General features: G+C 40.1%; 1 protein-coding gene across 1 annotated transcript; it reads left to right on the forward strand.

The window, feature by feature from the left end:
• The first annotated feature begins 1490 nt into the window (after positions 1–1490).
• Positions 1491–7106, forward strand: wfikkn2a (info WAP, follistatin/kazal, immunoglobulin, kunitz and netrin domain containing 2a). Its single transcript, XM_015010993.2, has 3 exons — positions 1491–2475; positions 3148–3464; positions 4353–7106. The coding sequence occupies exons 1-3, from the start codon at positions 2263–2265 to the stop codon at positions 5548–5550; spliced, it is 1728 nt and encodes a 575-aa protein (XP_014866479.1). The 5' UTR covers positions 1491–2262; the 3' UTR covers positions 5551–7106.
• The last annotated feature ends 5645 nt before the right edge of the window (positions 7107–12751 follow it).

Consider the following 12751-nt stretch of genomic DNA (forward strand, 5'->3'; position numbering starts at 1 on the left):
TTATCCACGCCACTCCTAAACCTTCCGTCTTTCCGTCTGTTGTCTATCCCCGACCACAGGGACTCGCTGTCCTTCAAGACTCGAGCAGAATTCAAGTTTCAGTCACTCACAGCAAGTTTTACAGATGTATCAATCAACTTCCATAAAGTTCATCTTTTGTCTTGACAGATCATTTTCCAAATGTCTTGTTGACTATTAAAACTAGTGTTGGAAATTACTTTTTAGACTGACATTTGTCAATAACCTAATTCCTCATCTTATTGTTTTTAGATTAATTCTTAGTTCATACAGGCCCAGCAGTAATTAAACAGTTTTTGTCTAATTATGCTGTGTGATTCCAGGTTGGCTTGGATAACTTTGTTTTTTTTTTAATGATATGCTTTTTGTATTTACTCAGATAATCCTGTCTGTCTGATGTAAAAACATTTCTAAATGGTCTGAAATATTTATGTTTGACAAAAAAAGCAAAAACAGCAGAAATCTGTAAGAGAGCAAATATCTTTTTTTTTACAATATAGAAAAAAGATATTTTATATTACTTTCAAACAATGTTTGAAAGTAATTGCAAACTAATTTTTCTTTCTGTTTTAAACAAGCTGAAGCATTCACACCAGCTGTTTGTTTTGAAGCCTTCTCTTCCAGGAATTGCTTTTATTCGCAGCATGACTTCAAGCTGTCTGCACTACTTGTGACTTCTTGCATGTCAATATTGTGCTATCAGCAGATGGTGTCTATAGTACTCCATTGTTGACTGCAGTATTGCCTTCTCAGAGTTAAGATAGGACAACTATTAACAACATATTTTATTTTCGAGGAAATAAACTGCAGCTGGAGTGTAGCTGCAGTTTACCCTCCAGCTGTAAACTGCAGCTACACTCTAAATTAAAGTGTTTCTTCTTTCTGTTTGCATGTGCAAGTTTGTTACTCTGTATGAGAAGCTATTAGTGCCAAAAATCTTACCCTTGCTGTAAAAAAAAAGTAATATGGAAATCACTGACAGCGTAAAAGCCGATTGAGCGCTGCTTTGTATGTCATGCAGCTGCTCAATAGACTCATGTTCATAAGGGCTGCAACGAACAAAATGTTGCAACTCTTATGAACATGACAGAGCAAGATTTTTTTTTTTTGCAATTTTCCGTCATGTGCAACTTGTTGTCATGATATATGATACTGTGGTCAAGTTTTTCACCACTTCTATAGAGTCCCTACTTATTCAAAGTAATTATTTCAAAATTTCTTCATTAGGCCGGTCGATACTGTAAGTAGTTTGACACTAATTTCTTCCCATAAATACCATCTACTTGTACATGTCTGTACAAATGTGTGCTTAATGGTTTGTTGGTTTGATTGCTTTTTGAAGTCAGAGGTGAAAAATAGCATCACATAGAGTTTAGGGCGTTCAAATCAGAGGGATTATCCACTGTATCTGCTTGCAGTCGTGTTTAAAATTAAACTACGATTCTATGAAAATGCAGAAATCAATCAAAATCTTACAGAGTGGAGTGAATTTGGCGTCATCTACTGGAGATATCTTGCTTAGACGGCCAAACTAAATATGAAACTGCACAGCGTAAAGCATATAAAATAATCAGATGCTCTAGAGAGATTCCGCAGGGTACTTGTTTAAGTAATTCATTGAGCATGCAATTAAAAATAAAAAATATATAATGAGTCTATTCTTATGCAAGTGTGTCATTATAAAAGGAATCTAAAATGAACCCATTTTCAATTTAATATATTCCAAATCTTTTTTTAAACTCATAAATTCTTAGTTTATGAGTAGTTTCATGTAACATTTTGAGACCCTTAGAGTAAAAATAATCCTCCACCTTCCACCGACTTTGCCAGCTAAGGGTTAAGGCTGCCGCAGGTGTCTGGCCAGTTCTTCATGAAACAGCAAACTTTTTTTTTTTTTTTTTAATTAAGTTGATCATGACTGTAACGCAGCTGGGGGTTTGCTGTGCGAGCAGACAGGCCACTGTAATTCATGTAGCCATTAGCTTGAGGGGGGTTCGCACAGCCACCGTCAGCCTCAAACCGAACCCTTCCTGCAAAGCGTGGAGCGACAGCAGAACCTGAAAACTCTGCGGCTCGGGACCCAATCCGGGACGCTCGCTATACGATACAATACATCTGAGTGGTTTTTGAGATTAATTAATGACATTTCTGGCAGCTTGAAGACTTTAATCAACGTTGCACTTTTGTTAAACTTCCAGCATTTTTGATTTCCCCCCCTTACCTCCCACCCCCGTCTCTATCGAGATGTGGTGGATGCTGTTTCCCCGATGGATTTGGTTTGTTCTTGGACATTCCTGGACTGTACTCCTGCATACGAACTGCCGGGTGACAGCGATGCCTATGATGTCCGCGGCGAAGGTGGTGTACTCTCACGCAGGTCTGTGTCCCAATGACCTGAACCCCAACCTTTGGGTGGACGCGATGAGCACCTGCATGCGGGAGTGTGAGTCCGACCAGGTGAGCGCACACCTAACATGTTAAGAGTAAAATAATTGTGCTAAATAATCGGCATAGTGAGAACGAGTTGAAAGTCTTTTAAGATTGTAGTAGAAAACCTGAATCACAAACTAAGCTGCGCGCATCTCTTCCATATTCTGATGAAATAAATAATAAAACATTTCAAATTATTATTATTTTTTTATTATTTTAATTCAACCATGCTATTATTAGATGCTAAATTACTGTGCGTCGTTTCCAAAATGAGCCCTGTTTCATTGTTAAAATAGTTAAAATAGAATTAAAGTAATAGACTGATGACCCCAGTTTCTGAAAACACTGATTTGGATTAATCAAACATGACAATGTGACAAATCCTATTTAATTTACACATATTTACAGCATCCTCCTCATTAATTGACGTCTCTAATTTGAGCACATTTATTGAGTGGGGGGAAAGTCCCTCTTCAAGACATTTTGTGCACCCTACTCTTCCACATAGCTAACCACATAACTTTCTTTTTCAGTTTCTCTTTGTTTTTTCTTTCTTTCTTTGTTTCCCTTCTTTCCTTCCTTCGAAAGAAAGAATTATTTAGCATAGCATTACACCACTGCAATAAGATAAATTATTTCAATGATTTTTCCACATCGTTATCAGTGTCCAAACCCCATGTTTTCCTTTCCTAACCTCAGGACTGTGAGCCATTCGAGAAGTGCTGCCCTAACGTTTGCGGCAACAAGAGCTGTGTGGCGGCACGCTATATAGACGTCAAGGGCAACAAGGGCCCCATTGGCATGCCAAAGGGCGCCACCTGCGACAAGTTCATGTGCACCCAGCAAGGCTCCGAGTGCGACATCTGGGACGGCCAGCCTGTTTGTAAGTGCAGAGACCGCTGTGAGCGGGAGCCCCACTTCACGTGTGCGTCTGACGGCATGACTTATTATAACAAGTGCTACATGGACGCAGAGGCCTGCTCCAAGGGTGTCTCAATCACTGAGGTCACCTGCAGGTAACATGTTAAGTATTTTAGACATTTATTTGCCTGATTCGTGAGGTAAACGTCTTTTGCTTCTGCCATCGAAGTCTAAGTAATTTTATTTCTTGACTTTTTACAGTGTCTCGCAAAAACCTTTCTTACCACTTTTAACTTCTTCACATTTTGTCACATTACATTTAAAAAAAAAAAGTTGTATGTTGGGATGTTATGTGACAGAACAACAAAAAGGTTATAAAAGTAGTTTTCAAAAAGTTTGCAAATAAAAATGTGAAAAGTGTGGAAGGATTGTGTTGCACCAAAATAAAATCCGGTTAACCAACAGAAATCAAGTAATGTATTAATAAAGCCCAGCTGTGTGTAATTTACTCTGATTGTAATCCAGCTGTTTTGTGAAAGCCTGGAAGGCATGTAGGAAAAATTACATCACAACAAAGTCATGCAACAACACAGTGGCTTCAGTCAGAGGCTTCCTCAGGTGTCCTGCAACACATACCTCTATAGGAAATCCCTCCTGCCAACGACAATAACCATCAGCATGTGACTCTCAGAAAATATCTAATTTCCTATGATAAAGAGCTAAATTTAAGTTAACTAATTTTGAAATGTATAATAAAGAAACCATACAGAACTGTGATAATAGAAACAGCAGCATTTATTGTCCCGCAAAGGGGAGCTTCAGATAAATATTTGTAGAACATTAATGTAGGATTAGTTTATGAAACACCGACACAAGATTTGAACATCTCATGTCATGTCATATAGCTCCAGATCCAAAAAACTGACTGCCACAAAACACAAAGATCAAGGGGTATTAATTATTTTTGCTAGGCACTGTAGAAGTAGTCCATATATTGCTTGCCATTTATCACTGACTCACTATCTCATTTTATCTACCAACAGGTATCACCTGTCCTGGCCAAACACAAGTCCAATCCCCGTGGAGACCACATTACATCCCACTACCGCCCTTCAGACCACCATCCCAACTGACATTCAGCTTCCTGCCATACACAACTCACCCGTCAAACAGATTGTGTTTGTGGGTGAGACGGCCAGCTTCCTGTGCGAGGCGTCAGGGAAGCCACAGCCAGAAATCACCTGGGAGAAACAACTGAAAGGCAAGGATAATGTGATAATGAGACCCAATCACGTACAAGGTAACGTTGTGGTGACCAACATTGGCCAACTGGTCATCTACAACACCCAACTTCAAGATGCCGGAATCTACACATGCACAGCGAGAAACATCGGGGGAAGCGTGTCGTCACACTTTCCCCTGGCCGTGATCAAGAGAGAACCGAGAGGCAAAAGTGCGGAGGGGAACAACACCAACCTCCCGTTCCCAGCAGCCGAATGCCTCAAGAGTCCCGACACAGACGACTGTGGAGAGGAAAGCATCAGCTGGTACTACGAGCCAAAGAGGAACAACTGCTTCACCTTTACCTACAGCCAGTGCAATAAAAACCTAAACCACTTTGACACCTACGAAGTGTGCATGCTGTCCTGTGGGGGGGAGCTGGCGGCCCCCTGCAGCCTACCAAGCCTACAGGGTCCTTGCAAGGCATATGAGCCTCGCTGGGCGTACAGCAGCACCCTGAAAAAGTGCCAGTCCTTTGTTTACGGAGGCTGTGGCGGCAACGAGAACAACTTTGAATCTAAAGAGGCCTGCGAAGAGATGTGCCCCTTTCCGAAGAACCACAACTGCAAAGTGTGCAAGCCTCGAGGCAAAATGGTCTCCAGCTTCTGCAAGAGTGACTTTGTGATCCTTGGGCGCATGACCGAGCTGACAGAAGAGCAAGAGTCAGGGCATGCATTGGTGACCGTGGAGGAGATCTTGAAGGATGAGAAGATGGGCCTAAGGTTCTTCGGCAAGGAACCTCTGGAAGTCACCCTTCTGAACATCGACTGGAACTGCCCCTGCCCTAACATCACCATATCCGACGGACAGCTGATCATTATGGGGGACGTGCACAACGGGATGGCCGTCCTGCAGCCCGACAGTTTTGTTGGCTCCTCCAGCACTCGCAGAATCCGAAAGCTGCGCGAGGTTGTCCAGAAGAAAACCTGCGATTTCCTCAAAGATTTCTCTTCAACCTAATATCATGCCAGCAATACAGCTCCTTTGTGTTTGTTTTCAGATTGCTTTAAACTCCTGTGACCTCAACAGTCTGTCTGACAGCCAGTTTTTTTTGTTTTTTTTTATTTTCCCGCCTTGTTCCTACTCTTCTCAAAAGATCTTAGAAAACTGTTTTCAAAATGTATTTACTCTGATAAAAATATTTAATATTTTACCCTAACAAATCATATCTTGTATGCACTAACATTATTCAGTTAGTAATATTTTCATACAATTATTATAAGCCTTTTGTTTTGATGGGTGTTTTGTACTGTTCGTACTGTGTGTCAGCTGTCTTTAGCTCTTAAAGGGGTAGCTTGGGTGCTCAGGAGATTTTAAGAGGAGTGATGATCTTACCTGCTGTAGATAAATATGGTTTGAGATTTAATTATATAATATTTTTACAAATTGCTAGCAAATTTGTGAGACTAGAATTTCATTCAATGTGAGGGAGTTCAGAAAGGCAAGATAATTACTGCTCCTAACTTCTTCACCAAATGGACTAAATATTAACTTAAAGGGAATGTCAAGTAGTTTTGAAGTGAGGTCTTGATAAAAAGAAAAGAAAAAGTCATAAGTAATTAATATCTTATATTCAGTAGATCACTCAATATACGCCTTCACTTGGTAGAAAACTTGATTAGTTAAGCCTGAAGGCCAAAGCTAATGCCAGTCTGAGATAGGCTAACACCAACCTGGACTTCTACTGCCTTAAAGCAATTCTGATGTAAAATTATAGAAAATAAAATTACAGAAGAATCGCTGCAGTTTATGTAAGCACTACTTAGTTAACCTTTAATTCATATCCACATTTGTATTGGTCAGAAACCCTTACCTTCATTCTGCCTAGTTAGCCTCAGAGGCTGAACACATCAGCTCATTCAAAAGCATTGTTGCCGTTTATGCTACTCTATAACACAAGTAGTTAAATTATGGAATAGTATAGCAGTTTAAAGTTGAATAGAAATAGCTCTCATTTAAACTGTCTATTACGTACCTGATAGTGACTTAAAGGTACAGCAGTCACTGTAAGTTCCTTTTTATTGAGTCTGTGACCTGAGTTGTTTTACGCTGGTAGAAGTCCATGTTTTTTGGGGCCCATTTGGGACTAAATATCATTTGCTCAGCCTCTGGAGTCAACTAATCCGGAGCTTACACAAACTGAAGATGTCAGAGGAGCTTATAATGCAGATAAATTGTTTACTTTTTATAACTGCTTAACAGAACCTCGCATTAAAATTCCTTAGCTACCCCTTTGAGATCACAATAATGCAATACAAAGCCTCAGTTTGTCTGCCAGAAACAAATAAGCTCTTGGGTTCCATTTTTTTGTGGAATCACTGTGTTTCATTTACAACACTGAATATGTTTATGGACTTGTTTATGTCATATTTATTTTTCTTTATCTCTATCTTAGGACCTTGTTAAATGGATATATGCAGTACGGAGGAATATGAATCTAATTACTTACAGAGCTTTTTTTTTTAATCCTTTATAGCCAATATTAGTAAATAAATAAAGATGATTTCTGAATATCTCTCTGTGCTCTTCATTTTTTGTAGCGTCAGTCCTCAGCTGAAGGGAATTCAAGCAGTTTGCCGATTTGTCCTAGAGCTCTTTTAAGACATACTTCCATCCATGTCCTCCTCCTTTGCTCTTGTGTGTAACACTCACACACTCGGGCTCTTGTCTGGCATTAAAGTCTGAAGCAGGTCACATTCCAGCCCAGCTGCGGTGGCCTGCCGAGCTGTGTGTGTTGTGTTGTGTCTGGGTTTGGGGCCCTCGCATAGCACACACCCCGCCGGCCGTCCATTCGCGTTGCGCGGCCTCTTTCATGTGCAAGAGGCCGGGGTGAAGGGGATAGGGAGGAGGAGAGGGACGCTGGCTGATTCTTTTCCTTTCATTCACTTCTGCCGGTCACATCTGTGTTTGGAAGACATAATAGAAAACACAGAGCAGAAAGGAAGGGGAGAAAAACATTAGGCGGTAGGAAAGGTTATCGGTATAACGTTTCTACACTTTCATGGCAAGATCTTTACGAAATCCCGGTGCCTCTGGAGCTTGTGATGCAATGTGCGCTGAAGCTCATTAAAAATCTGTCTCAAAGACCAGCTGAGCATACATTAAGCGAGTGCTAACTAATGCATGTTGTCTCCCTTCCCCCTCTGAGCTTTATGTCTCCTGTTCTTCTGCCTGCTTCCTCAACCGTTTGCCTCCTCGGATCGGACAGACGACCAGCCTCGGGAGATGAACTCTGGCCTTGCTAATGAAAAAGGGGCCGCGGAGGAAAAAGGTCACTTTCATTAGAACTGTTGACAAGTGTTAAGTAACTGGCTGCCCTCCAGACTGAACTCCACGGAGCCTCCTTGATGTTCTACGAATCACAGCCGGCTGCTGATTTCAGTATCACGTTCACTTGGAGACCACCAACTAGGCAACCTGCCAGACAGACTAGAATAATAGACCAGAAAGTCGCAGCTACACACAAGGAGCAAAAGCAGGGAAAAAAGAACTTGGTATTCAGAAAAGATATTTACTTTCCTTTGAGATACATCTGTTTTTCACATCCCAGTAGCTGCCCTTTGATAATAAAACTCAGATCTAAGGATGCCACCTGTAAGGTCCATTCGAAACTGTTCTAGGCATCACTTATGCATCAGAAAAATATAATACAAGGCAATTATTATTGCGTATTATTTTCACTAAGGACGCTCTGTCAGCTTTGTTGATGGTCAGCTAAGTTTGTTCTTTTTAATTTAAGCTGAATGAGTCATACATAACAAGGAAAAAAGAAATAATCTGCATTTTGCTTACATTAATACTGACACCCTCAAGGCTAGACATTTACACACATTTCCTTAATATTTGGAAGAAAGTCATTTAAGCTGTGTGATGACTTGGTACAAATATTTTGAGGACAACTTGTAGAATCTTCTTCCAATAATTTTCTGGGCTTTAGGTTCATTCCTTCAGACTGAATTTGTGTAACAGAGGGCGTTTTGCTGCCTTGCTGGAAAACACTTTTTTCTCACACAAACGTACTGTAGGATTGGGATCAGGGCTTTGTGGTTGAGACTTTAACTAAAAACCAAAACCTATTTAATGCAACTGGTAATGGCATCCACAAGATGGCAGTACTTCACAATGAAAGTAGACAGTTTTGCGACAGAGTTAAAAAAAAAAAGAGGAATCTTTTCTTGTTGATTGCAGAGTGGGAGTCGGTTGCTTTTCACAAACTATGATTACCACAGAAAAATGATCTGTAGTAGATATTTTAAATCGTGCACTATCTAAGCTTTGAAGCTCATTTTCTTATGATTTCCTGACTTCCTGTCAACCACTTCCAAACTCCCTCTACTCAGAGAAAGAGTCACACGCCACTTGAATGAGTCTAATAGCTGTCAGCCAGATGGTCTGATAGATTGTAGTTGGTGGAATGGATGAAGAAATCTATTACTGGATGCAGTCCCTACACAAAATAATAGACACAATAACACACACACGCACACACACACGCACACACACACACACACACACACACACGCACACACACACACACACACACACACACAGAGCTCTGTACAGCACAGCTGGTCTGTATTCAGGCAACAAAAATTGCCAGATGGAATGAAACAGAGAAAAGGACACGAATATGAACAGCTATACATGTTTGTGCTAAATTTAAAATATCAGCACTTCACATTTAAGTCATTTTGAATGTGTCACCATCCAGTGTATTGCGTGAGTGATGAGCTGGATGTGTTTTTACATGCTGGAGCCCTTTGTGCTGTTGCTTGGCTGTACAAACAATCACAATAAGAAACTCATGTTAAGTGTATTTTGTTGTTTTAGTACCTGGAACAGGAGTTTCACGTGGGAATGTTAAAAAAACAAAAAAAAAGAAGCAACCAATTAAAATTAAATAAAACAAATAAATAGGTAGGACATGCTGCATAAATGTTGCTAGAGGACATGGACAAAGTCTAAGCTTTTAAGGACTTTACAGTCCTTGGTCATGCAGTTTACCTTGAATATACAAGGTCATGTTTTCCTCCTAAATCGTTTGAATAACAATATGCTTCTAGTCCTTGTTGGGCTTCATCTTAGTGTTTTCTTTAAATTTGGGTCTGCAGCTGTGAAACAGAACACAGTGACCTTCGCCAAGTAGTTTTTGAAACTGCTTTATCTTCTCAGTTTGTGACGCGACATCTCAGGACCATCTCATGTAAATGTGAAAATGTGGGATGAGTCAAGAATTTGTAAAAGAGTAAACATTTTTTGGCTTACGTTTTGTCGCTGCATTATTAACTGGAGAGGAATTAATTAATCTTCAAGTCCTCTTAGCAACATCTCACATCAAAACAGAGTAAATATGCTAGTTGTTTTTAAAATGATTCTATTTATATATCTAGACTTTTCAGTTTGTTGTTAGTTGTATGTCTTTTTAACAAACTTCTTTTTTTCTTCTTCTGCGTTATGTTAATTTATTTCTAAGTCCTGCACCATTGGGCAAATGTATTCTGTTTCTGCTTTTCATACAGACCTGAACAGCACAAGTGTCTGACCCTCCAGTGTTTTTCCATTCTGTCCAATCCTTATTTTCATTTTATTTAGTGCTCCTTTCTCCTGGTGCCAGATTTAGCTCCTCTCCTGCTCTGTTCTGTTGCACTCCTGAGAGTTTTACATTATCTGGCAGCACCCAATGCTTCCGTTGGCTGGCAAAAATATAAAGTGAGTGAAACATGAAATAAGGGGTTCATTTAGTATTTTAATATCACATACATACACACATAAATGTCTTTTCTTTTCATTGACCAAATGAAATAAATGAATCTTCTCTTTGTGCCCTTAGATCCTACATCAAACTGTATGCCAGCGCTTCTATAAAGAAGGTAATTGGCCCATTTTTTATTGGGCGAAGGCTTTCCTTCTGTACTGTTTGTCCTCACAAGGTCTCTGCTGACACCTGAGAAGAGAAGAATGGAGGAAAGGGCAACCAGAAAAGATTTAAAAAAAAGCTGAAAGTAGTATGCAAGGACACATGAAGAAGAAAAAAAAATCAAGATGAATGTTATTACTGGGATAAGATGGAAGCACAGAGGTCACAGTAACTTAGGGAATGTGATAGGATCTTAAAAGCGTTCCTCGTGGGGATTCTTTCCCCCTTATCTTTTTTTTTTGCTTTGACTATAAATAGCACACCTGCTGGTTGTGAGAATAAACTTGGAAACGGATGCCTATGCTATCTCTTTTCTCCCTCTCAGATGAATAGATAAATGCTGATGATAAGAAAACACAGTTAATCTTACGGAAATATCTCTTGCTCCACTTTTCTGTCTATGACTTGGAAGTAGCCTATAATGGATCACAGGCTAAGAAAAACAAACTTTGTGGTTTTGGTAGAAATACAGAAACCAAACAAAAGAAAAAAAAAATCTTAAAGCAAACGAAACATATCGACGAATCTTGCTATGACTCGATGAGATTACACATCAAATGTGACTATTCTTGCAAGCTCCCCAGATGTAAAGTTTTGTTTTTCCGTTGCAGCAGGGGGGAGACTGTCCCTTTAATGAGATGTCACACCACCAGTCCAGTCTTTATACACGTCATGTGCCGATGCACACACAAACACACGCATTCCTTTAGGTTTCACATTGCACAGTTCAGCAGCATAAACACACATTTACGCTGCAGACACACAACAAATATCGCTGTCTTCCTCCGGCGTGAGCAATAACCAGAGAGAGAGAGAGAGAGGGAGGGAGCAGCAGACAGAGAGACTCTGGTAGGAGTGGCTTGAAAAGAATGGAAAAGGGGGCAGAGATAAAGGGATGCTCGGGACAAAATGTTCTAATCTCAAGCTCTACTCGCAAAGAGTTGCTCACGGTTTCCACATTGTTTCTTTTTTTAGGAGACAAGGAGTGCTGTCCCGGTGTGACCCAGCTGGATGGCAGCAGAGCTCAGCTGCTATCAGGGAATGAAAACAAGGAGTGTCAGTCCTCATGTGACTGATTACATGCGAAGGGAAAGAAAATCTCTGTGTAACGAGGAAAGACACCCGAAGCTTTAAGTTACACTTCAACTTGCTGCTTGAAGTGAATTGTACGATTTAATCAAACCAAGAACAAAAGACGGCGGAAGATGGCCACTGCACATCAAGTGTTTGACAAATTCACTAAAACTTTAGAAGTAATGTTACTAGTGATTTATGGCATTTAGTATCTACCGATAATTACTGCAGTTATGTCACTAGTAAATGATTACCTAACGGTACCTTGCGATAGTGTTCACACTCTTGGAACTTTTTCAAAAGTCATTTCGGGAATAGTTAGTTAAATATATATTTATGATTTGATCTAATACAATGCAACTGTCTGGTGGAGGCTTAGCCTCTTAGTATAAGGCTCCATTACAGTCTCTGGTCTTTTGCAGCTTTTTACAGATTTTCTGTCCCGGTTTGCCCAATTTAAAGCTTAATCCGCCTTCCGGGTCTGAGTTTAAAAGAAAGGACCCAAGCTGAATAATGCTGCCACCGCCGTGCTTCACCACAAAGATGGTGTGTTCAAGGTGCTAGCCTTCTGTCATGCGAAACCTTCTGCGTGTGTGTCCCGAATGCACATCACATGTTGGAGCAATGTTGGTTTTGAAAACTTTCTGCTGTATCAGATGCTTCCCAAAAAATCATAAAAAAATAACTTAAAATATTCACAGCCCGTAATAATTAGTTTTGTCTGTCAAGACAGTAAACAGACCTCACTGTGGATGATGAAGACTTCTGCAAGCATTTCTCCTTTTGCTTTTCAGACTCTTGTCTCTGTGAGGCTGAAGGGGAGCCTGTGGATGAACGTCTCTTTGAGGGTTGTTAGGCTCTGCAGACACTGGGGGGAGTGCCAGGCTGCTGTCTTTTAACAAGTCAGACATCCAGACTGGAAAGGGCTTTATTTTTTGCTTTGAATTGTTCCTTCAACGTTGATTTTGCGGTCAGGCAATTTTAATCTGAAAAAAAGAAAAAAAAAAAGAAAAAAGGTGTCTGCCTGACTAGTAAGATTGTTGATCAAAGAAGACATTTAGAAACCGTTGTTCTTACTTTTTTTTAAGAAAGAAAAAACCAAACATTTGTTGTTAATTGATAGTTAATTCTAGAATTTGCTTTTCTAAGACGTGAGGTATTCAATTCAAC

Source organism: Poecilia mexicana, unplaced genomic scaffold, assembly GCF_051168715.1.
Source record: "Poecilia mexicana isolate PSO_F unplaced genomic scaffold, ASM5116871v1 scaffold_8, whole genome shotgun sequence".
Lineage (NCBI taxonomy): Eukaryota > Metazoa > Chordata > Actinopteri > Cyprinodontiformes > Poeciliidae > Poecilia > Poecilia mexicana.

Coding starts and splice junctions, on each gene's coding strand:
- wfikkn2a (XM_015010993.2), top strand. CDS start 2,263: ATGTGGTGGATGCTGTTTCCCCGATGGATTTGGTTTGTTCTTGGACAT. Junction 2,476..3,147: donor GGGAGTGTGAGTCCGACCAG/GTGAGCGCACAC, acceptor TCCTAACCTCAG/GACTGTGAGCCATTCGAGAA. Junction 3,465..4,352: donor ATCACTGAGGTCACCTGCAG/GTAACATGTTAA, acceptor ATCTACCAACAG/GTATCACCTGTCCTGGCCAA.